The sequence below is a fragment of the Pteronotus mesoamericanus genome, unplaced genomic scaffold, assembly GCF_021234165.1.
Source record: "Pteronotus mesoamericanus isolate MK-2021 breed Mesoamerican mustached bat unplaced genomic scaffold, CSHL_Meso_final scaffold_54, whole genome shotgun sequence".
Classification (NCBI taxonomy): Eukaryota; Metazoa; Chordata; class Mammalia; order Chiroptera; family Mormoopidae; genus Pteronotus; species Pteronotus mesoamericanus.
In genome coordinates, this window is record NW_026555321.1 from 27,447,191 (window position 1) to 27,470,713 (window position 23,523).

General features: G+C 49.2%; 1 protein-coding gene across 3 annotated transcripts in view; it reads left to right on the forward strand.

The window, feature by feature from the left end:
• PXYLP1 (2-phosphoxylose phosphatase 1) overlaps positions 1-23,523 on the forward strand; it is a 68,524-nt gene that overhangs the window by 32,231 nt on the left and 12,770 nt on the right. For 2 of the 3 annotated variants that reach the window (XM_054594982.1, XM_054594983.1), the window contains 3 exons: positions 1,650-1,781; positions 19,340-19,498; positions 20,186-20,312. In XM_054594982.1, the coding sequence (XP_054450957.1) occupies positions 1,703-1,781; positions 19,340-19,498; positions 20,186-20,312 (365 nt within the window). In that variant the 5' untranslated portion in view covers positions 1,650-1,702. The remainder of the gene's footprint in view (positions 1-1,649; positions 1,782-19,339; positions 19,499-20,185; positions 20,313-23,523) is intronic. The other variant, XM_054594984.1, reaches the window with a different exon arrangement.

Below are 23,523 nucleotides of genomic sequence, written 5' to 3' on the forward strand. Positions count from 1 at the left end.
TCTTTATTGTGTCAGTTCTCTTTTGGTTTGTATCAAGCTCCCAAAACTTAGTGGCTTCAAACAGCAGCCATCATGTCTGCTGTGCTATGTCGGTTGGCCTTGCGATTCTTTCAGTCTGGACTGACCCTCCTGATATCCATCTCCTGGTGGCATGGCTGTGCTGGATGGTGTGCGAGGGTCTTGCTCACATGTGGCGATTGGCAAGCTGGTGGTTGCAGCCTTGGCTGCACGTGGGCCATCATCCACCAGCCCCTTGCCGGGCGTCTTCACATGGTGGTCTTAGAGTTCCAAAAACTGCAAAGGAGGACAGACCTCAAAATATGGGGACTTTTCAAGCCTCTGCTTGCAGCTCACATGCTACTGTCCCATTGGCCAAAACCAATACCTATTCCAAGCTTAGAGGCCATGTGGGAGGAGACTATACAAGCCCATTGATCCAAGAAGGCAGGAACAAATTGGGGCTGATCACGACAACAGGTCTGCCATGCTGTTAGCCTGAGATTCAACTCAACAAGTAGCAGTTGTTCACACCTAATGCCCACGTGAAAACAACTAGAAACCATCTGGTGCTTCATCCTCCCAGGAAAAAGCAGTATCAGGTAAAATCAAAGAGTGCAGACATAGTAGTTCTAATAGCCGCACTTGCCAGTAAGTGTGATGGAAAATCACCCAAGTGGCTAGAGACAGGAAGTGGTTGAGAGGCTAGACCTGGCCCAGCACCAGAAGAAAGGCCCTGACCTCCCATTCCCAAGGCCAGAGCGACCAAGAGGCAGGTCTGGCCTCCGAGGTGCTGAAGCAAGAGACACCACCAGGGCGAGGAAGGGCATGTCCCAGGAAGAGGTGATTTTCAAGGTCTGTTTCAAATGCCAGAGAGACCACCAGGAAAGACACTTGGTATCCAAGAATGAAGGGGTAACACCTATAGAGAACACTCTTTTTTTTTTTTTTTTTTTTTTTCTCACTGAGAGGTCATTTAGGGCCTCATTCAACATTGTTTCAAATCCTTTTACACAGTTCTGAAGTGGTGAGAGGAAATTAGAGAGAGTGGGTGGGACTGCAGGAAGACCCATGGATGCAGCTGAACAAGCTCAATGGTCAGGTTGGGGAAAGGCCTCTAATCAGAAGGGGGGTTACTTAGTGCAGGAACAAGCCCTCTGGCACACCCCAGCTGTCCTTACGGGCATTACTGTGGGACACGCAGCAATGACTGACATTCAGATTAATGTTAAAAATAAAGAAGACGGGAGTCGTCTTTGCAAAACATTCATCCCAAAAAGTTGGAGACTCGAAGTTGGGAATCAGACGGGGTGAGCATGAGCTGGTCCCGGGAAACACTTCTTCATCTGGCACACTATAAGTGCTCAATAAATGCCCTTCACGTTTTTCTCTGGAAAGGTCACGCTGTAAAGTATCTCATTCCCTGTTGATATCAGATAAGTGAACCATTCACAAACTGCTTTCCCCTAACATGTCGGACACATTCTTGGCAGGCTGCTTCTGGGGGCAAAGACGTAACTGCGCTTGCCATTGTTCTCCCTCTAGGGTTCATGTTTGCCTGCCAGAGGCCCGGGCCAATTGGATTATTTTCAGTTGATAGATTTGGTTTTCCACCTTGGAACATGTGTTTATTGCCTCTGCTTTATTCACAGGGCATGTTCCCGATTTGAGGTGAAACCATGAAGAGGAGATAGAATAAATAATAATGCTTTTCCGCAATCGCTTCTTGCTGCTGCTGGCCCTCGCTGCGCTGCTGGCCTTCCTGAGCCTCAGCCTGCAATTCTGTGAGTAACTGGGAGGGGAGGGGCTTCATTACAGAACAGAGAGCCCTCCAGACAGACAAGTAGGCCCAAAGCCTTTATAGTTCAAATGAATAGCGTGGTTTAAAACAACGAGTCTTGTTTTTATCGGTGCTAATGGCGGATGGCTGGGAGCAGGAATCATGAACTTCTGAGCGGTTGTTCTGGGTGTCTTTCTTGGCCATGAGGAACAAGAGCGCTCACTCTGCCTTGTGACCCATTTTTGGCATCTGCACACATACCTAGACTGACTGGTTATTCCCGGACTGTTAAATTCCCAAGACAAGACACTGAGTGGCCCAGCTTGTTTTCTCGTCATGCCAAGCCACGCAGAGCAGAGGTATTTGGCCCTCTGGCTGGTTCTCTGAGAGTAAGGTATCTGTCTTATGTTCAGTGAGCAGTGGGGCTGAAGTTGTTAGGGAGGACAGGGGCAGTAGGTATAAAACTCGGCCCCCTGGCAGCAGGGACTGGGCATGGGAAGTTACGTGTGGTGAGGCAGGAGGGCCGCCGATGAAGCTGGGCCACAGACGTCAGCGCCCAACACTCTGACCTTCACTGGGAGGCTGTGCGCGGACTGGGCCCATATCCACGCACACACTGCTCCCTCCTCCAAGAGTGGCCATCCTCAAACACTGATCTGGCCCTACAACCCTTTGGTTGTAACCCTTCAGGGGTGGCCCATATGGTCTCAGAGGCCCTTCGCCATCCTGTGGCCTTTCTCACCATGGACCTGATGCAGCATTACCCAGTCACTTGGCATTCTTTCCACATCCAGCCTGTTGTCTGTTCCCGGGTCCCACCAGCCCCTCTGCCTGGAAGGCTCTCCTCCTCCCCTCCCTCCCTCCCTCCCTCCCTTCCTCTTCTCCACCTGGTTCACTCAGTCCTTTTCTCCTGCAGGAACCTCCCATGACCCCCAGCTGAGCCTGGTGCATCTTTGATGTACAACCAGAACGTCCTGAACCTGTTTCCCTCCTTGCACTAATCGTGCAGTATTATAATTTTCAGTTCTTATATCTCTTCCTCCTACAAGACTGTCTGCTCTCTGACAGCAGGAACCACATCCTGTTTCCTCCCTCTGTACCCAAGGAACTGCCCTGCCAACACACAGTAGGAGTTTCATGAATGCTTGTGAGGTGAATGAATGAATCTCCTTCTGCTCTAAAAAGCAGGCTGGCCCTAGGTCCCTTTCCTTCTCATGCTGATACTTGAAGTTGACAAAACATCTGCACCATGTTGGGAATGGTGTTTTTGTTGACACCTGCCTTTCCTCCATTTACCTCCTTACCTTGATGCATAGGAGACAGGTGGTTGATACCCATCCCCACCAAGGACGACTCTGTGAGGAGGTGGCATTTCTGCCACAGTTCGAATGATGGAAAGATGAGCAGGTGGCTCTGTGAGTGGGATGTCCCAAGTGGGCTGAGGAACGTGGGACAGACTTGGCATTTGGAATAAGTTGTTTGCAGAGAGGAGGCTTTGAGCAAGTTTCCCCAATTCACCTCCAGTTTGACAGACTCCATGCACACGTCTGGTGCATTTGACAGCCTGTTTCTAACAGCGAAGGGAATTTAAAATCCTCATTTTATCTTTCCATAATAGGAAAAGCGGTCAAGAGAAGGTGGACATAGGAAGTTTAAAGATACTCCAGATGGTTAACTAACCATGAAATATGAATCCTTTCCACAAAGTGTGTTAGGACTCCCTGTTGTTTAATTGTTTATAAATTTTCATTAGAAATTTTCCATCCTTTGGTTGGAGAGCTAGGAGGTTACAATCAGCCCTGATTTTCATCCTGAGAAGCTGACAGGATCTGAGACGTGAATGGGGGTTACTTGTGTTTGCTGCGTTTCTTTTGCATGAGGTGGTTTCCACGTCACTGAATTGGCCTGTGTGTTTTGCTTATATAACTCTTGTGAAAGTTCCTTCTGTTTTAGGAGAGCCAATTTCCAGCCATACTTTTTGAAAGGAAAATTTTGCAGGGTAAATCAGCCTGCTTAGGTCTGAGCTCTTTTCTTCTTGGAGACGTTGGAGTTCGGAAAGAAATTAAGATATGTATGCTGTTACTGGTCTTCTACTTCTAGGTAAAATGTAATTTTGGGGTTTACCCATTTCTGCGGGTAATTACTTTAATTGCTTTATTTCTTTAATTGCTTTGTTGGTTGCTAATTTTTACAGTGTTAGAAACTTCACTATTCTTGGTACAAACATATACGCTTGAGTAATACTTATGTTTTCATTCCTACCCTGAAATATATGGACTTTTTCTTCACCATTTCTTTTGACTAATTTTTGATTACTAAATGAGCATGTATAATTATCTTAGGGAATATATTTGATATAACTTGGTTTTCTCATGCTTTAAATAAGCACTACAGTTTTATTTATTTGCTTTCTGCAATGATTATATATTTTGTCATAATGGTAGTTTTCTTTTTCTGATGTTTTCAACATGAGGCAGTTATGGCCCAGGTTACAATTTTAAAAATCAGGTTATTTAAATAAGTATTTTTCTTTCTCTTGATGCAGAAAGAATGCCCGTGAACCCACATATATTTATTAAGTGTTTTAGTGTGTTGGGCATTTCTCTACACTGTCGGGGTAGAGGTTGTAGACAAAGGATTAAAAAAAGATTAAGATGAAGTTCATAGTTTTCAAAATATGTTGATTTTAAATCGTACTAATAACTTGCTATTTGCTAATGGCCTTTAATGAAAATCATTCATTTTGTGTTTTCAAGTCCTTGATGTTTTTCAGTTTTGAAATAGGGACATTCTGAAATTCCTGATATTTAAACTCTAAAAAGGAACAGTAGGCATAAATATCTTTATATTCCAGTTAAAATGAATACAAGGGGAAGAATAACATCTCAAACTGGGGGAGCTTTTTAGTGCAACAGAGAAAGACCATGGAGATGTGAAGGGTCATAAATGATTAGTTGTTTTTCCTTTTTCTGCCTATTTGTAATCGTCCATTTTCCTGCTCAATGCAGCCTTTCCTTAGCGCTTATTTTATGCTCATTTCATTATGTTCCAACCAGCATTTGCCAAATGGCAGCGGGACAGGAGCAAGCAGGCTCTGGAATCTCAGCCCCAGTGTCTTGCCACTTAGCAGTTGTGTGCCCTTGAGCAAGTTTGACCTCCAGTGGCTCTATTTCTTCCGCTGCTAAAATGGAGTTAATTGTTGTTGTAGTCATGGGTGATGCTTTGCAATGTTGGTGTGAGAATGGAAACCTTGTGGGAAACCCCTTGGCTCTGGAAGCATAATCAGCCTAAATCTTTTTTTTTAAATCCCCACCCAAGGACATGCCCATTGACCTTAGAGAGAGGGGAAGGGAGGGAGAAAGAGAGGGAGAAAAACATCGAAGTAAGAGAGAAACATTGAGGGGTTGCCTTTCATATGTGCCCCAACCAGGGACCAAACCTGCAACCTAGGCAGGTGCCCTGACTGGGAATTGAACCTGCGACCTTTTGGTCTACAGGACAGTGCTCCAACCAACTGAGCCATATGAGCCAGGGCAGCACAAACCTTCTAAGCAACAGTACAGAGTCCCGTGGCAATGTACCATCCTTAGAAACCAGGGCTTTTGGTGTTCCAAAGGCTGCCGAGGCTTATGTTACTGTAGCTGTGTGGGAGGAGGGTGGAGGGAAGGGAAGCTTTGGAAATACATCATACATTTATTTGATTTTAATCAGAATTCATTGGCCACAGCAGGGCATAATCTAAACTGGGCACATGGCACCTATATCTGGAGGTCACCTTCTTGGGCAGGGCCCCAGCTGACCAGAGCAGATTCCAAGGGAGATGTCGAAGGTGGACTGGAGATTCAAATCTCCAGGCAGAAGAGGCCAGGGTTGCCCTGCAGAAGTGAAAGCCACTTCTTCAGTATCTGAAGAGCCCTTTCTGCAGGAGGAGTTGGGTCTGCTCTGGGGAACCACAGAGACACATTTCAGCCAAGCACCAGTGTCTCCAACCAAGCGAGGTGGAATGGGTGGTGTGCCACCTCCAGAGTGTCGCTCTATGAAGAGTAGACTGTTAGGCAGGTCATTGCACCTGATCTCATTTACAATGCACAACTTTGTCCTTCAGCAAAGGTTCCTTGAGCTCCCACTGCTTGCTAGGCCCTGGGCTGAGCGCTTAGTCTCTCCAGGGCCGCAGGAGCTCTCGGTCTAGTGGAGCGTCAGGAGCAGACACTTGGAACACAGTGTGCTAAGTGCCCAGGCAGGTGAGAGGTGGCAGCACAAGGACATGAGAAAGAACATGGGCTCTGGAGCCAGACTACCTGGGTCAAATCCCTGGCCTCTGCTTACCAGCTGTGTGGCACACTATTTCCCCTCTCCATCCCTCAGTTTCCTCATCTGTAAAACGGATTTAATGAAACTGCCTATTTCATAGGGTCAGTAAAGGATTAAACACTTAGAATAGTGCCTGACGCATAGTAATCACTGTATGTATGTTTGCTAAATAAAAAGAATTAGAGATAATTTATGGGGGAGGATAGAGGACAAGAAGCTAATCCAACCTGGAGGTCAGAGAAGAGTCCCACAGACAGTGACACCTGAGTTTCATCCTTGAGGGTGAAAGTGAACAAAGGCCAAGGCCACCTCCATCACCACATTCCGTCTTGAAGGTGCAGGGAGCCACGGAAGCAGGGAAGGCGCCGTCAGACTCATGTCTTGGGAAGGCCACGGTTTTGCAGTGTTTGCCAAAGTGCAGTCTCCTGAGTATCTTGATCCAAGTGGCCCCGGGAGCTTGTTAAAATGCCCTTTCCAAAAATAAAAGGAGAGAGCACATTTTGGACCCCTCACTACAAACTCAGGATCTTGTCGTGAGTGGGACTCGGAAACCTGCATTTTTAACAAGCTCTTGGGTGAGTCTAATGAGCACAAATTTGGGTGCTACCTGTTCAGAGGCTGGTGAGGCATCAACGTTGGAGGCAACACGGGTGTGTAGGAGTCTGACTCAGGTAGTTCAGTGGGTGCTCCCTTCAGCCACCCATTTGTGCATTCATTCACATAAACGTCTCGTGTTCATCTGGGATGCGTGCGCCAAAGGCTGAAGGAAACGCCCAGGACATAGACTAGGTGGTCAGCCATGCAGGGCCTATGGCTCCCTGGACCTGGACAAGGAGGCTCAGGGAGAGCACTCAGAGCGAGAGGAGACACAGGGCAAGGCCCAGGCAACTGGAGGGGCTGGGGGCAGAGCAGGGGGAAGAGCAGGAGGCAGCCTATGGGGTCCACTGAGGTCACGGGAGGTACCAGAGGCCCAGAGGCGGGATGTGGATAGGTGTGGTGTCCTGCCAGCAGGTAGATTTCAGGGGCTGAGCTAAGAGGGACCCTGACCGGAGCCCCTGCATGAGGACTTGGAATCCACTGTTTTCGAAGCCCTGGGGCAACTTCATCTCCCAGGAGCAGTGGAAGCCGCTCCAGACCAACAGCCTGTGGATTTGTTTTGTTTGGCCCCACCAGTGTTTTCACATTTTAAAATTTATTTACCAGTGTTTTCAAACTAGGCGATTTCACATAAACTTCCAGCTCCTCTTTTAAAAACCAGGCTGTCCAGCAGCCGAGGCCCACAGTCCCTGAGCGGCTGGCTGGGGGCCGCCCCGTGGCGGAAGTGTGAGCTCTCTCCCTCTCCACAGTCCTCGCCCGGGGAGCCCGGCAGCTCTGGATTTCGTGTCCTGTGGTGCAGAGAGAGGGAAAAGGTGAAATCTGGGCAGACAGAGGGAGAGAGGCCATGAAGGAGACAGAGCAGCAGCCGACAGGTGGTCCCTGAGCCAAGGGAGGCAGGTAACTGCCCTGACTTCTTGGTGGGCAGCTGAGGAGCCTGGTTTAATGAGTGTGTGGGTGGGGGGGTGTGTGAGGGAGTGTGTGAGTGTGTGGTTTGTGTGCATGTGTACAGCGTGTGGGTGTGTGGTGTGTGTATATGTGAGGGCATGAGTGTGTGGTGTGTGTCCAGTAGTTCCCTGGCACCTGCCTTCCCTGCAGAGCCATCATTTTCGCATATCTTCCGGCCCCCGTACCCGTCCCTTATTCTACCTTGCATCTGTCACCAGCTGGGAAGGAGAATGCCGCACTTGGTAGAATAGTGTAGAAATTAAAGGAAAATGGCCTCTGGGTGGGACCCCAAAAAGCCCCTGCAAGATGCCACGCAGGGCCTATGGCTCCCTGCATGTTAAGTGTTGTGACACTTGCCTTGCCTTTGTCCTTCAGACCCTGGCTTCGTCACCCTCAGGGGCTCTTTGAGGTCGCTCGCCCGTGTTGGCATTTGCAGCTCCAACTCCTGTGGGCATCCCTGAAGGTCCCAGGCCTGCGGTGGAGGGGATTTTGCTGAGGCACAAATTCGGGAAGTAACAGTGGGGACCGAGCTCCTCAGTTGCCGAGCAGGCCTGCTCCCACCGTCCAGCCAGGGACTTTGCCCTTCTGTCCTCTGTGTTAGGTGTGTATTTTATGGAGAAAAGCACATGCCCCAGGGGTATGTGGGAACTTGGAGATTCATGAAAACATGTTTTGTTAACAAAGGTTTGGGGATGCAACCCTCAGAATGCCAAGGGTCTACTGTACTGTCTACTCTACTTTTAAAGCTATAATAAAGCGCCTCCCAGGTTTTTATTTTGGTGACTAGGAGTAAAAAAAAAATGAAGAATTAAAAATGAGGGCTTGCATTTTTAAGCTAAGAGCTCCGTCATAATATCCTCAGGTCATTACTGCTAACATTTTTATATAATATTTTTAAAATTAATTTTGATCCTTTTCATGGAGATCTATTTTCTGTCTGATAGTGAGTTTTCTCTGAATGCTTCATGTCCAACTACCACATAGAGTTAAATATCTGTGGCGGAGGGAAATTCTGTAGATAACTAACAAAATTAATTCTGACAAATCGGCTTTCATCACAATGTTTTAAGCTCACGTAGTCACACTGGAGGGGGTGAGAAGATCATGCGGCAGGCCCTTCGTATGTCTGTCGGTCATTTCTCATTTTCTTTCAGGGTTGGTTCTTCCCTCCCTCCCTTCCTTCCTTCCTAGTTTCTGGTCTTAGAAAATTTCTCCTAAGAATAGATGTTTATCGTAGCTTTGCTTGTAATAGGAAAAGCAACCACTAAAGTGTCCAACAGTAAATACTCCTGCATCCATTACACCATGATTACATAGACCCATCTGAATTGACTTGGAAGGTTGTCATAATATATTAACTTTTAGATGGGAATACACACGTGTGTGTATACATGTGTGGTCAGCAGTATCGATAAAAAGAGGAATCTCCTATTTAGAGCAGAGGAAACCAGCCAGTGAGTAAAACTAGAAAGTGTTAGTAAAAGTTGTCAGTGAATTCAGGAGAGAGTCTGTGCATCGCCAAGACTGCATGAAGGAAGACAAATGAGGAGAGAAAGCTTCAGGATGTGTTTACATGGCAGTGACCACTGAATGGACCGCCAAGGCCACGTGGAAGTCTGCCCAGGTGGAGTTACATCACGGCGCTAACCAGCCGGAGACCCCACTCCTCCTCGTCGTCTTGGCAACAGAGCTCCTGTTCCAAGCTGATGACATTTTTTTAAAAAAGAGAGCGAGAAAGCCTTAGAGCGAAGTAAGTGGCAGGCAGAGGTGGAACCCCGTGGTCTTGATGGCAGCCCCACCTTTGAGTAGGGCAGTTTCTCAAGCTGATCAGGAATGAGGGCTTGAGGGCAGGATCTTCTCTCTCTTTTTTTTTTTTTCTATTTTATTTTGTATTGGCTTTGGGTGTACAGCTCAGTGGTTAGGCAATCATATGCTTGACATAGTGTTCCCCTAAATATTTCCACTACCCCAACTGACACCATGCATAGTTAACACAATATTAACAACTGTATTTCCTAGGCTTTGTTTACTTCCCCATGACTGTTTCGTAGCTACCAATTTGTACTTCTCAGTCCCTTCGCCTCTTTTTTTTTTTAAGATTTTATTTATCCATTTTTAGAGAGAGGGGAAGGGAGGGAGAAAAAGAGGGAGAGAAACATCAATCAGTTGCCTCTTGTGTGCACCCCATCCCTGGCACCCCGGGGACCAAACCCACAACCCAGGCACATGCCCTGACAAGGGAATGAACTGGTCAGACCCTGGCTCCGCAGGATGGCCCTTCACCTCTTTCACCCATTTCTCTCTGTATCTACGAATCTGTTTTAATTTTGTGTGATTCTTTATTTTGTTCTTTCAGTTTTACAGGTAACTGGAATCATAAGGTATTTGCCTCCCTCTGACTGACTTATCTCACTGAGCATAACACCCTCGAGGTCCGGCCCTTCCTCGGATTTATTTGGTTCAGGCTTCGCCTGCCATCACCTGTTGCCCTCCCTGCCTCCCTTTCTTATTTTCCTGTGTCATCTGAGGGGCTGGACCCCGATGGCCAGAGCTCTGTCTCTCCACAGCCCCTGGTACAGAGAGCGGGGCACCTGGGCGCAGGCCCCTCCCTCGGCCACATTGTACCTTTCCCTGCAGCGGCCCCCCCAGGATCTCCCACCCACCTGGCCGCCTTTTGACCCTTTTCACAGAAGGCAGGTGACTGGCCAGCCTTCCTGGGCAGTTGGTTTGGTGAACTCTGTGCGGTGCAGACCTTTGAGACACAGGGAACTTATTTGTTCCTCTTTGGCGGGGGGGACGATATCCTTGGGCCATAGTGACTGTCACCGTTCCCACCAGAGGAAGGACAGGAGCACAACTTTAACCTCTGGCAGGACATCCCGCCGCACATACACACTAAAATGTTTACTATGAGTTTCTCTGGGTGGTAAGAATCGGGGTGATGTTTACTTTTTATATGTTAGTATTGAATAGATATTTTAGGATAAACATATTTATATGAATTGTAAAGATCCCTTTTCATTTTGGAAAATGAAAATCTCAAGGGTGTTGCAATTGGACACCTTTTTCCAGATACATTGGGTGCTTACCCTGAGCCCACAGATGTCTGTATTTTCTCGTATGGTTTCAGGGGTCCCGTGATCTTCCAGAAATCAAATTTGAAAGCTTGCAAATGCAGTCCTTTTTCAGGGGTGAGGAGCAGTGGCTTTTATCAGATTCTCAAAGGTGAGGCCGAGGGGATCTCAGCCCTGAGATGGCTCAGGAGGCTGAGGTGTTCCTCACAGTTCTTTGGGGAGGCCTGTCCTGGAGTCTTTGTGATGTCTGGTTTCTGTCATGATATGGAGTCCTTGGTGCTTGGTGATCATCTAATCTGAGGGACCCCGTTAGGCCCAGGCCAGCTCTTGGTGACCCCACAGGAGCGGGAGGCTTCCTGGCCCCCTGGGAGGCTGCCTGTGGGCTGCAATGGAACCCCTGCCCCTGCACTCTGGCGGTCCCGTGACTTAGGTCTCAGTGGCAGATGTCAAAGGGAGGGGTCGGTCAGGGAGGCGTTAAGAGCTTGGGAAGAGCCTCAGGCAGCCCCAGCCCCACAAGTCACCCCTGTAGTGGTTTGCTGGCTCTCTGAATGGGACCAAGGCTTATCACTGGCCCCAAAAGCCCTTACTAGATTTTTACCTAACAGTGGTTCACCATGAGGCAACAAGAATGAGGAATGAAGAATGACTAAGAATGCCGATAACAAGAAAGGTTGGGGTTGTACTGTGGCCCAAAAGTGGGTGGATCAAAAAGGGAACTGTGGATTCATCTGATCAGCCTTGTCTATGTAAAACCAAGTCTCTCAGCATGTGTAGACGTGGACTTGATTTTTCACATTTTACCTGTAAACATAATTTCCCCCTCTGCCTTTAAAGACAAGTGGCCAAAGGCAGATATCAAAACCGTGGGCTCTGGTGTTGTGGTTCTGGTTTATACTTGAGAATTACACACGGGCGTTTTTCTATTCAGTGCACGGTAGAGGCAGATTGGGCATTTGAGACAACTTAGTGGATTGAGGAGCACTGAGGGAATTGTGGGAATTGCCTGTTAGAACAGATCATTATTCCTTGGCAGGCCAGTGAAGGAGAGAGCATGCAGGAGCCTCCTGCATTGCTGGGAGTAAGAAATCGGAGAAATCATGTGACAGATGAAGCAGGAATTTTTATAGCGAGGCAGGAATACTTGCCCAAGGTCATGCAACTAGTAACAGGGCCAGCACTTGAACGCAGGTCTTCGTGTATGTGACCACCAGCCACTGCCTCCCTGTGTTCAGAACCGTGGCCAGTTACGGCAGCAGGGGTGACTGAGGACAGACTTTAAAGGCACTGGAAAAGAGGAGTCCCAAGGGAAGAGGTGACCACAGACCCCTAGTGAGGTCCCACCAAGGGCGAGGCAGGCCCTGGAGTGAGGAAGGAGAAAAGCAGATGGGGGCAGGGGCCAGGGGCCACACCTTGGTCCCATGAGGTTCTTTGCTGGTCCAGTCATCAGTATGACTTATGGAGCAACTGAGCCCAGAGCAATGGGGACAGAGGTGAGCCAACACTTCAGCCTCATATGCTTGCCTTCACTAGACACCCGTGGACCCCCAACACCTAACTTCAATCTGCCAGGGTATCTGTGTAACAAAGAGCTGACTGACTAAACAACAACCAGCAGGTACAGTAGGAGGCAGCTTAAGGCATGGATGGCAGGAGGCAGGGGTTCGGAGGCTGCCTGACTCCCTGTTAAACTGACGCCTCCCCGTGGGAAGCCTCTCTTTCCTGGAAGGGGCCTTTATCGGCACAGTCGGCTACTCTCAGGTCCCCATCGCTGGAGCAACATGACACCCCACCACGCCATGCGATTGGCATGAGGGAGGAACCACTCCACAGAACGAAAGGAGAGGTGGTGATCTGACCCGGGGCGGGGGCCCCCACAGCACTCTATCAAAGTCAGTTATTTAAAAATCCTCACTCGAGGACATGTTTATTGATTTGAGAGAGAGAAACATCAGAGTGAGAGAGAACCATCGACCGGTTGCCTCCCATACGTGCCTTGACCTGGGATCAAACCGTCAACCTAGATGTGTACCCTGACCAGGAATTGAACCCACAACCTTTTGGTGTATGGGACAGTGCTCCAACCAGCTGAGCCATCTGCACAGGGCTCGAAGTCAGCTTTGAGGCACCTGCAAAGGGCTTCCATACAGCAGGCTCTTAAGGCTAGAGCTGGTGGAGGAAGGTCCAGTGTGCAGCTAGATTTTTGTCCTCTGCCCTGGGCCAGGCCCCGGCCCAGGGGGAGAAGAGTTAGAGACCGTGGGCACTGGCTTGGTCCCCTGGAGGAAAGGCACTGGCCCATCATTGCGTGAGTCTAAATGACTCCCAGCTAATGAGCTGGCTGCAGGCACCTGGCTGTAACATTACTACAGACCCTGCGGATCAGTGAGTTTGGGGAAGTAACCAAGGGGGCCTGAGTCCCAACGCCCGATAGCGACTGGCAGGCTAGGAGCCTGTGCTGACAACTTATGATCTGATCCTGACCCTGGGTCCTTTCTCTCATTTTCTCTATCCCATAGGGACCATCAATAGAATAAACAAAAATAAAAGGAGGTCATTAAATGAAACAGCTCCTTCCAGACACAGTCTGAGTGCTGGATCCTAAACTTGTTGATGGGTCAGATTTTGCCCGAGGCTGTTATTGCCTGTTTTCTCAGGCTGACTTCCCAGTATCTCCTTTATGTCCTAGTCTTTACTGCGCCATCCCTGCACCTGCAACCCCAAACCAGCAGCCAGGGTGTGCGAAGGCACCATAAGCAAGAAGGCCGTTCCCCCCACAAGGGCCATATGCTTCCTGCGCCCCTTTTTTCTTATTTAATGTCTTGCCACCCTCCCCAACTAGATTGTAAGCCTCAGGAGGGCAGAGCTCTTATTCTTATTCTCTGAAGAATCCCCGGCAGATGCTCAGTAAGTTTGGATGGATGGATGAAAGGTGCATAAATTAATACCAGACCTGGAAGGATAGCAGGCCTGAGCTTACAGGCCACGGGACCCCAGGCCCATCCTTTGACCTGCCTCTGTCTGAGGGCCATTGTCTGGTTGATGGTTACCCTTCCCCCGATGAGGCCTGAAGCTAGAAAAAGCAGTGCGGACCAGTTTGTGTACTAGTCAGAGCCGCAGGAGTGTTTGCCAATGATACACATGGCTCCGTCCTTGTGGGCTGGGGAGGGTGGGGGTGGATAAAGAGGGGAGGGGCCCATGGGGAACAGCATCTGATTGTTTTACTCATGATTCTAAGAAGTGTACTAGTCGCTTTCGCAAGTGAGGGGGCCCAAGGAACTGCCTTAGAAGCAATGCTCTCTGCCATTTCTTTGACATTGAGACTCTATTGGCATCTTTACATAGGTTGTAGATATGCCAACAGGGTGAAGGTGATCGTAGACAAGATGAGCAGGTAAAGCAGCTGTAAATGAGAGACTCGTACATACAGGTGGCTCACAGAAATCTCTTCTGCTTGGAAATCACATCACAGAGAAATTGCATGCCCGCAGGTACCAAGTTAATTATCAATAAAGATGTCTCCTATTCTGTTATTCATGGTGGTCACGGAGGGCCCTGGGGCCCTCATCTAGATTCATGGCGTTTTTTTACAACTACACTCATTATTCATTGATTTGCCTGCCTGCCGTCTCTTCTGATGCCCCCATAGTCCGTTTGCTTGCCTGATGGCTTCTGAGCTGCCGTCATCTGCTTGGGTTCAGCAGAGTTCCTCATTGTCGCACAGGGCAGCTGGAGGAGCTGGGGACCTGGGCGAGGCCAGCCAGGAGAAGCAGCGTCCTGGAGCCCCAGGCTCCAGAGCTGACGCAGCAGTCTGGCAGCAGCCAGCGGACAGGCAGCGTTCAGCTCAGGTTCTGCTCCTTCAGGCTCCTTTGCAGGCAACCTCTCCCAGGGCTCCCCACACATCCGCCCTTGGTGGGGCCAGCTGGACCGGGCCTCCACGGGTGTCCTGCGCCAGCTTGCTGCCTCTGCCTGCTGTGTTTGCCCATGCTGCACACCCCCCCTCTGCTCTTCCCCATGCAGCCAGCTTCATGTCTGCCTTCTAGGCCTAGCTTGGGTGTCTCCACAGGAAACACCGTGCCTGATAGTCCCCACCCCCGGGCTGTGCAGGTAACCTCTCACCCTCAGGGCTCCCATGCGAGGATTCAAGGAGTATTTCACTGAAAGCATGGAGCGTGGTGCCTGGCTCAGAGCATCAGTTCAACAAGCATATATGAAGGGTCTGCCTTGTGCTGGTTGGCGAGGGGTTGTAAACATGAAAGAACCATAGCTCTGGCCCTCTGGATGTGGCGACTGACAAACTGGACACTCCTCCTTACATGTACTGTGGTGTGAGACAAGATGGCAGCAAGAACAGGGTGGGCTTGAAGAAGAGGGACGGCAAAACCACTTGAGGGTTTGGAGTGGGCTTCCTGGAGGAGGTGACCCCTAGGATCCGCTATGGAGTTGGCCAGATTCGGAGAACAGAGGTGGGGTGAGGGTAGAGTTGCAAGCATGGGTGAGAAACATCCTGTGGGAGTAGGGGTAGCTCTGAGCGGTTCAGGACAATGAGAACTGAGTTGGGAGGGCGGAGGGGTGGGGGCAGAAGACAGGCAGAAGGAGCTGGGGAAACGTGTGACCCCATGGCGTCTATGCATCAGAACCTCCCCTGAATGTCTAGAATCTGCAGAAGCCCACATGGATTGACTCTGCATCCTGGTGACCGAGGAAGGCGCAAACAGCGCAGGGTAATCCCAGCAGCGGGTGGACGAGGCTGACAGGCCCAGATGCCAGAGGAAGCTGCAGATCAAGTCTTCCTGGATGGATCATCTGATTATCACTCAATTGTTATCTATGGTTTTCTTGCTTTCTTTTTATTTATTTATTTTTTTAGAGAGGGGAAAGGGGGTAGAAAGAGAGGGAGAGAAACATCATTGTGTGATTGCTTCTCAAGCATCCCCTACTGGGGACATGGCCTGCAACCCAGGCATGCAGCATGACTGGGAATCGAACTGGCGATGCTTTGGTTTGCAGGCTGGGTGCTCAATCCACCGAGCCACACCAGCCAGGACTATCTACGGCTTTCAAATCACTGCTTCATTGGATCATGGGTGGGTCATTTGTATCCAACTACGACAATTCCTGTCTTAGTATGTTGGGCTGCTTAATAAAATACCATAAACTGGCTGGCATATAAACATCAGAAATTTATTTCTCTCAGTTCTGGAGGCTGAGAAGTTAAGATCAAAGCACCAGCAGATTCGGTGACTGGTGAGAAGGCTTCTTTTTGCTGTGGCCTCACATGGTGGAAGAGCTCTCTAAGGTCTCTTTTATAAGGGCACTAATCCCATTCATGAGCATGCCACCCTCATGACCTAATCAGCTCCTAAGGGCCCCATCACACTGAGGATTAGGATTTTAACATGTGAATTGGGGGGGACACATTCAGTCTATAGCAGTACCCAAGTGGCAACCCCAACAGTCTCACCTTGTGTGCTCACAGATAAACCAGCAGACTGTGGGGACTCTGGGACACGCAGGGACCATGCTCCTCTGCCCTGTGTCACTCATATTATTGTGTCTCCTTAGCTTTACTTCTCCCTGGTCCAGACTCAAAGAGAATGGTCCAGGGCATGGTCCAGGGGCCAGAATCTGGTACGTGTCATAAAAGAGTAGAGTCAAGGACTGAGGGGTGCCCCACAGCCCAAAGAGAGGAGTCATTAAGACACTGCTTTAGGACATCTACTTTTCTTCTTTCCCTTGTTCTGGAACAAATTCCCCCATAGTACATTAACACACCTGTGCAGTGTGTTAGCAGTTCGGCCCCTTTCAGCTGCTGGGAAGAAAATGGTTCTAGGATGAACCAAAGGGCTAATTTTGAGTTGGTAAACAGCCAACTCCACAGCTCTGTGATTGTTATCTTAACACAAGTATATGTAGACATTATAGAGATAGCATATTTCTATACATATAGGACATAGGTAACAAGCCTACTGTAAATATATATACCTATGTATATGCATGGATATATACAGTAATATAGACAGCTACAGAAAAAACAAGTGAAGATACTCCATGCCCCATTCACCCATTCCCCAGAGGAATCCACTGCTGCATTGTGGTGGTTGTCTTTGTAGACATTTTTCTGTGCATTTGCATAATAAAAAAATGCCTGTGTATTCATACATTTATAGCCTGATTTTTCTTTTCACAAAGCGGATTGTGTAAATATCCCATGAGTTGGTTTATCTGCTTCATTTTTCTTTAATTCTTTTCCATTCTTTTTCACTGTGGCAGAATATTCCACACTGTCCATGTAACTTTCTGTTCTGCTGGTGAGAGACATGTAGGTTATTTCCCTTTTTTGTTATTATAAACAGCACTGCAGTGAATCTCCTTGGCCATACATCTTTGTGATGGGCATTCATATCTTTGTGGAATAGATTCCAAGATGTAGAGTAATGGGACCAGGAATAAAGTTCATATAACATTTTGGTGGCTACAGCCAAATAAATACTCCTTCCAAAGGTGGCTCAGGTTGCCACTCACCCTCGGTGTACGGAAGTGTAGGTTTCACACCGTGCCCATGCCGGTGATATTTTCAATACATGATTTTGTAGTCTGATGGGGAGGGTCGTATTCTACTGTTGTTTTATTTAGTATTTCTTTAATTGTAAATAATGTTCAATGTCTTCTCATATGTGTATTGGCATTGGTATTTATTTTCCTGTAATTAGCCTGTTCATATCCTTTCTGATTTTTATATTTTAGGAGCTTGTATGCACTTTGGATATTAACAATTAGTCTGTTATATATGTTGTAAGTACTTTCCTCTCAGTGGACTGCTTGTCTTTTACCCTTGTTATTAACATCCGTTTGCCAAAGGGAAGTTTCATATTTAGAAGAATTTGTAGAAGAAACTAAGGAATTTATATAGATTTAGACTGGTGAGTGGGCCGTGTTTTAGCTGTTCAAATGTGGGCATCTATAATGTATTATAGTGGCTATTAAACTTTTTAGAAATGCAATGGTTGATGGGCACACCTATTTCTGTGTATTTCCTCAGTTGGTGGATGCTAAAAATACAACTATTATTGAGTAGGGAGTTCCAGAAAATCCATAATGCTACACATGGAAAGATTGAGGGCCACGACCCAGAAGAAGGACTTACGTCTGTTCAGAAATACCGTATTTTGTCATGTATAATGTATACCCACGTTTTTGGCCCAAACTTTTAGGATAAAACTCTTTCATTTCAATTTTTGAATTCAATTTTGTATTTATGTTTAGAAACAGAACCTATTATTGTATTCTAGGGTATTATTTTGCATACAGGTATTGTTATTGGTTTCTAGAGTTATACTTTTAACGCATAAGCATAAATAAAAGAATTTAAAACATTTATAGAGATATGGATTTAGTACTACCCATGTATAATGTGCATCCTTATTTTTCCATCAAAAATTTGGACCAGAAAGTGCACGTTATACACAGCATATTAATCAGGGCTCATTTGTTTGAAAGTAACTGACACCCACCTCAAACTAGCTTAAGCAAAAAGAGACTTTCTCAACTTATATCTAAGAAAGGTTCTGACTTCAACCCTATCTGGACCAGGGGCACAAAGGATGGACGTCCTCAGGTCTGCCTTCTCTCTCTCTCTCTCTCTCTCTCTCTTGCTCTCTCTCTATTGAACTCTCTTCATTTGTTGGCCTGCTTTGTCTCTACTCAGCATCATTCTCTTCTCCTGCGGACAAAGGCTTGCTGTGGAGGGACAGATGGCTGGGGCAGCCCCGAGTTTCCATCCTCAGAGACCAGTATCTAGAAGGAAAGGAGACCCTTTCCTAGTAGCAGCACAGCACCGCTCTCAAGGAAAAGGAGTCCAGCAGCCCCATCACTATCCTCATTGACGCCAGTCATATGTCCACTCCCAGGGGCCAGGGACATTATGATTGAACCACCTGAGGGGGAGGAGTGGTTCACCAACAGAAAGAGGGCAAACATGACAGACTGCAGAGCCCATGCATGGCATGCAGAAAACGGGGGGTGGGGGGCACCTGGCCTGGAAGCGGAGGAGTGAGCTTAAAATGGGGTTCCATCCACCACGTACACCTTGGGCAGCCGCCCCAGCCTCGCCCGGGTCTGTGGCTCCCTTCTCCTGAAGTGGTTTCATGAGGATCAGCAAGGAGACACCAGTGATCTGGCTCCGGGGGTCCACAAAGTACCCAGCAGGTGGTATTAAATGAGAAATGTCACACACCTGTGTCCCGCTCTTCGCAGACACTCAAAAGGTGATGGTTTTCTTCCTTAGAATTTACTTGAATTCAAAGAGTGTTAGGAAGGAGGTAATCCGTTTGCATGAAGTGAGTGTGTGAGTTCTTCCTTCACCACGCTGAGCGAGGCCCCTCTGCGGGGTGGCCCACCATTGCTGTGTCCTCATTAGTGAGGAGAGGGTCCTGTCATCAGGAAAGAGGCAAGGCACGGGGGGCGGGGGGCGTTGAGGAGCAGTTCTTGGAGGGAAGCTGACTTCTTGCTACACTAAAGTCTATGCTGAGGGAAAGAATAGTTACTCAAGGGGAAAACCCCGCCACACTCTATGGCCCTCCAGCTGGCCTGGTGCTCCCTGTGACTGTGTGTGTCATGACCTGCTTGGCTTTCCTTGCAGTCCACCTGATCCCGGTGTCAGCAGCTAAGAATGGCGTGAGTAGCAAGAGTCGAAAGAGAATCATGCCCGATCCCGTGACGGAGCCCCCAGGGACAGACCCGGTTTACGAGGCTCTCTTGTATTGCAACATTCCCAGTGTGGCCGAGCGCAGCATGGAAGGTAGGCCTGCCTGCGCTGCCCAACTTGGCACCTGGATGGACACCCCTCTGGGGACTGGTTCTTCTTCAAGCAGCACAGCCCGGTGGTGAGGAAGTCACCAGCCTGGGCGCCAGTCCTGCCACTAGGCTGTTCCCCTGGATGAGGTCCCCGGTCTTAGCCTCCTCACCTTCAGGGCATCACCCCCAGCTTTTCCAAGCAGGCTCTGCGGGGCTTACAACGTCCTGCTGATGTCTTACAGCAAAGGTGTGGGAAAATATAACTTCTATGTTGAATTTGGCTTTTCTGAGAGCGTATCAAAGGATGATATCGGATCTGTTTGTGCCCTGCCTTGTTCATGAAGGATTTAAAGCAGAAGCCCTTCTGTCCAGTGTGTCTGTGGGCCTCCCCCTAGTCTGGGAGCGTGAATGACACCATAGGAACATTCTTGCCCACATTTCACTGGCCTCCAGCCCCAGCCAAAGCCCCAGAGCCTCCCGGAGATTTCTGGGGGTCGGGGACATAACCAGCCCTCTCATGTTCCTCGGCCCTCCTTGTGAGTCTGCTCAGGGGCACCCCACCCCGACCCCAGCACGGCACCCTTCCACCACAGTCACCCCTCCTCACTCCTGTGAAATGAAATGGATTGACACGTCCTGCGTGATAACAAGACAGTGTGTCTGTCTGTCTCTCTTTCTATGTCTCTTGCAGGTCACGCTCCACATCATTTTAAGCTGGTCTCAGTACACGTGTTCATTCGACACGGGGACAGATACCCACTGTATGTCATTCCCAAGACGAAGCGACCAGAAATTGACTGCACTCTAGTGGCTAACAGGTACATTGCACTTTTTCTGAAAGTTCTTTTCAAGAATCTGCTCCGTCTGTCCTAATCACAGTGCTGACAGGAGAATGACAGGCTGGGGCGTGACCTGTCCTGGAGTGAGTCTGATCTTCAGAACAATCCTGCATGTTAGTGAGGTCCCAGAGTTGAGAAGACAGAGGCCCAGAGAGGTGAGGACACCTATGTGAGGCCACACAGCAGATAAAGCCCTGGCCAGCCTGAGGCCCCCTCTCCCACCCGCTGTTTTTCAGTTTGAGTGATGGCGGGAACATGGTGCAGTGAGCTCTGGGTTGGGGGTCCTCAGGCCCTGGTTCGGCTGCTGCATTCAGGGCAGCATGTGAGTCCCTTAGTTGCTCTGAGCCTCAGCCTTCTAGCTCTGAAACGGGGTGACAATGCAGACCGTGTAGGGTGGGGGTGAGGAATAAGTAAGGTGATTGAGGGGAATGCCCAGTCTCCTTTATTTGCAAAGCCATACAAATGGAAGGTATTACTTCAGATATCTACAGGAGTAGAAACAGCCTGCTCTTGGTTGAAAGCCCTCAGGATGAAAAATAATTGAAAAAAGTGGAAATGGTGCATATGAAAATGGCATGGCTCTAAAATTGGAGGCACAGTTAGCAATAAAATGATGGGCCAGGCCTCGACAAATGTGTCTGGGGACACATAACATCCCGAGCAGAATTTGCTGGAGGAGGAGAGGAGACGGAGGTAAGCGCTCAGTGGGGACGACATTATTTTGATGGAACGCTTCTGGGTGCCAACCTGCCGCGGGCAGGGCCAGCCTGGTGGAAGCACAGAATGCCTCGCTGCAGCCAAGGCTGTCCTTTCACAGCGGACCGCAGTAGGGACCCAGGAGTTTCAGGTTAACGCTTCCAGTCTCAAGCCTTCTCATTATCCGGTATTATGGAGAAGATGAAGTGAACCATCTTTGGTAAAAACATCATGAAATACTATGTAACTGTAGGCTTTCAAATATTTTTTCATTTTCTGTTAGAGGTCATGATGCTTGCAGCGTGGGTATTTGTGTTTTCTATGTTCAGCAAGTGCGGAGGGCATGTCCCGGTGTCCCCTGGACTGGAAAATATGCTGATGGAGTCCAGCCCGTGTCAGAGTGCCATGCAGACCCTGGCTTTCTTCCCCTCCGGACCCCCCCCCCCAACACCCATCTCTAGCCTCCTGTGCCAGCCTTCCTGATGGGACCCTCTGCCCCTGCCATGCCCACTTCCTGCCAGCCCCACCCCTTCCGGTCTCGGCACCTGCCGTTTGGCTTGCTTGTCCCCCGTGCCTGCTCAGCCCACTCTCACAACTCCTCAGAGGCCCCTGGAGATGCTGGCCCCTCTAGGAATCACTCCCTGCGTGTGAGGATGGGTTCTCCGCTCGTATCAGGCTCAGCCACTGCCCCACTTCAGACTGGAGAGGGGGGCCTGCAGGAAGGGTCCCAGAACAACATATTTAGTGATCAGACCATAACTGGCCTGAGACTAGGGGAAGGGTGGAGGTCACTTGCTTTGCTGGGTATTAACCCTTTAGTTTCTGGATCCGAGGGATGGGGCGGAGCATCCAGGGTTGCAGGAGGGCACAGGGTGGGTGCAGGGACAGCTTCAGGAAGTGGCTTTGCTCCATCGGGCACAGCAGAGTTTCTATGTGTTAATAGCTGCCGCAGTCCTACCTTTGCACACTGGCTGGCTATCCCCGCTTTGAAGAGCCTGGGGCATAGGCAGGCTACGGTCTCTGAGCTGGCCACACTCAGGACAGCTTCAAAGACTTCATGGCAGGACCATGTTTTGCTTCGGCTCTCTGCACCTTCTGGTCCTCTTTCTCTACCTGGGCTTCAAATCCTCAGAAGAGAGAATTGGGGAGGCTCGGCTCAGCCGGGGGCAGGGGCGGGGGCGGGGTGGGGGCACACATCTGCTCTCAGGCCAGTCAGCTGTTGCTAGAACATCCCTGGGTTGAGAAGCCTCTGGGGGCCTCCCTGGCTGTTCCTAGAAGAAGGACCACTGGACAGGGCCACCTGGCAGCGTGCAGGACCTCCCCATGCACCGTGGTACCTTGCAGTTTGCCTTCCCAGCACGATTGTCGCTGCCCTCCTCACACCACCGGCTTCTTCAGGGCACGGAGTCTCGCTCCTTCCTGCGTCACCCGTGCCCAGCCCGAGCCTGGTCTGCAATAGTTGTCGGACGGGGTTGGTCGCAGCATGAATTGAGGACCTATATGAGAATCAGAAGTCACAATTGTCTATCATGTGTTTCTGTTGTGTGTTCCTATCAGATTGAAGTCTTGACTCAGAGTCCTCTGAGGCCGTTGTAGCCTGGGAGGTACATGTAGGGAAGGTCGCTTTGCCTCTCCGGGCCTCAGTCTTCTGTTCTGGCACATGGGGATAGCGATACCTTCCTTCCCACAGCCTTGTGACGTCTAATTAAGGTGAGGGGGTGAGGCACTAAGCCAGGTCCGTGCCAGCGGCTTGGTAAGGGGGTGACGTTTCATTTACCACAGCAGCCTGGAGGTCTTCGGGGGCCCAGCCTATTTTCCTTCCTGAGTGGTCGTGGTCATGAAGCCAGGACAGGCCCCAGGGCCCCTCATTCTGTCAGAGCGATGGCAGGACCCACTGGTGGGGCCACTTCTGGAGCTCCCACGGGAGAGGCATAGATCCTGGGGATCGGCTGCCCTTGCTGCCTCTGCCCTCATTTTCCTTGACCTTGTTCTTGTGGCCTAGTTTTATTTTATCAAACATTCTGTATTTTTAGGACCTACTTTAAGATCTTTGTAGAAAGTGTGTGGGGTATGCAGGTTTAATTAATTAATACCATTTAATTAATTCTATCTTTGAAAACAATAAATGTTGACCTGTCATTTATAACAGTGGACAAGACTCCCAGCGATGTGAAACCACTTCGGGCCTCTGAGCCCCCTGGGCCTGTGGGATCGGGGTCACCAGCAGTGTCTGCTGCCCTCCCAGGTGCTAGTTCAGCTTCACAAATTACTAATTTCTACAGCCTCCTACAAGGTAGTGGGTCCTGGAGTGTGCCCGTTACTCTAGCTTAGTAAACGAGAATGTCTGGTCTTCACAGTGAGCTGAGTAAGAGGAGCCAGATGTCTGTCTGTACAAGTCGGTTGCCCTAATGTTTCTCTTCACAGTGAAACATTGCATGGCTCTCAACATCATCGTAGTGGAAGTTGCGTCTTCGTGAATTTCTTGTGCCTCATG